The sequence below is a fragment of the Neomonachus schauinslandi genome, chromosome 3, assembly GCF_002201575.2.
Source record: "Neomonachus schauinslandi chromosome 3, ASM220157v2, whole genome shotgun sequence".
NCBI classification, from domain to species: Eukaryota; Metazoa; Chordata; class Mammalia; order Carnivora; family Phocidae; genus Neomonachus; species Neomonachus schauinslandi.
Genome location: NC_058405.1, coordinates 165,012,976 through 165,014,482, shown reverse-complemented (window position 1 = coordinate 165,014,482; position 1,507 = coordinate 165,012,976). Strand labels below are relative to the sequence as shown.

Below are 1,507 nucleotides of genomic sequence, written 5' to 3'. Positions count from 1 at the left end.
TTTTTTTTTTTTTTTAAAGATTTTATTTATTTATTTATTTGAGAGAGAGAGAGAGCGTGCACGCACAAGCAGGTGGAGGGGCAGAGGAAGAGGGAGAAACAGACTCACTGCTGAGCAGGGAGCCCCATAAGGGGCTCGATCCCAAGACTCTGGAATCATGACCTGAGCAGAAGGCAGGCACTTAACCGACTGAGCGACCCAGGCGCCCCAAGATGACACCTTAATTACCAAACCTTTATATTACAAATTAAGTCTAAATTTATGGGTTTTTTTTTTCTTTTTGGAAACTTCTGACCAATAGTCTCATGAACCACCCTGCCTCTCATTTTTAGAACAGGCAACAAGTAAGTGAAGTCTGTTAAGTCGCTGAGGTAGGGCTGAAGACATATTTGGGTCAAAATGGGAATTTTAAAGTAATAAGAACTTCCTGGGTTCTCCCTTCGGTATAAAAACTATTGTCGCAGCCCTGGCAGTAACATTTCACACCGTTCACAGTTATTTCAAGCCCCTTCCTCCCATCATTTTCTTTCCGTCTGTCTTCAAATTATAGTTAGAGGAAAGCAGCCTCTATCGAGGCTGTTGAAAACAGCCTACTTAAGATCACCACATAGACTCTCACAGGCCAATCTCTATTTTGAATTTAAATAACAAATCCTTAACAATACGTCTGAACTGTCCCGCGTATCAAGTACCTTAACGGGTGCGAGGAAGAATACCATCAGGTTACCTGGTTTCTTCGCTTTGGTAAGGATACTCTTAAGTTGGGATATTTACATTTCGGTGAGTGAATATACCAAAAAGTCTTTATAAAGTCCCCGGACACGTTAAGTAGACCGACAAACAGGAAGGGGTTGCGGACTGTAGGGTCTCAGGCCGGGCTGGGAAATGGGAATAGGGGAAAGAACTGAGCGTTCGGGGCAGGGAAGAGGGAGAGCAGCTGGCTGGACACGACGGGGAAAGAACAAGGGGTGGGGACGTCAAGCAGAGCCAGCCTTCATCCCCGGCGCCCAGCCCTGGGAAAGCCGGCTCCCGGCAGGAAGGAGCCCGAGGCGGCGGCTCCGTCCCGGGGGACCGCCCGAGAGCGGACAGCGCCGGCCCCCGAGACGGACGAGAGGTGCCCGCCTCCTCCTTACCTTCAGGCATCTCCCGGTCGCTGATGTGCTGCAGGTGGTGGCCCTCGCCCGCTCCGAAATCCAACTCGGCGGGCTCCACGGCAGCAGGCGCCGGCGCTACTGCCACCGCGTCCCCGGCCGCCGCCTCGTAGATCTCAGACTCGTAGTCGGGCTCCGCCGGCCCCGTGCGCCGGCCCAGCTTGGGGCTGGCATTGGGGGACACGCAACAGGTCAACGTGTTCCCCATGGGGCGCCTCCACTCCTCGCCGCCTTCGCTCGCCCCTGACTCCGCCGCGCTCAGCAGCTACCCCCTCCCCCAACAATGGCGCGGTCGGCACCGGCAGCCCCGGGCTACGCCGGGGCTGCGCCGCGCATACAGGCGCGGCCTCGCCCGC

General features: G+C 54.8%; 1 protein-coding gene across 2 annotated transcripts in view; it reads right to left on the bottom strand.

Annotated features, from left to right (window-relative positions):
* Nucleotides 1–1,501, bottom strand: part of CCNYL1 (cyclin Y like 1) — a 35,642-nt gene extending 34,141 nt beyond the window's left edge. For both annotated transcript variants that reach the window (XM_044913387.1, XM_044913388.1), the window contains exon 1: nt 1,134–1,501. In XM_044913387.1, coding sequence (XP_044769322.1) covers nt 1,134–1,359 — 226 coding nt within the window. In that variant the 5' untranslated portion in view covers nt 1,360–1,501. The remainder of the gene's footprint in view (nt 1–1,133) is intronic.
* Nucleotides 1,502–1,507: the final 6 nt, after the last annotated feature.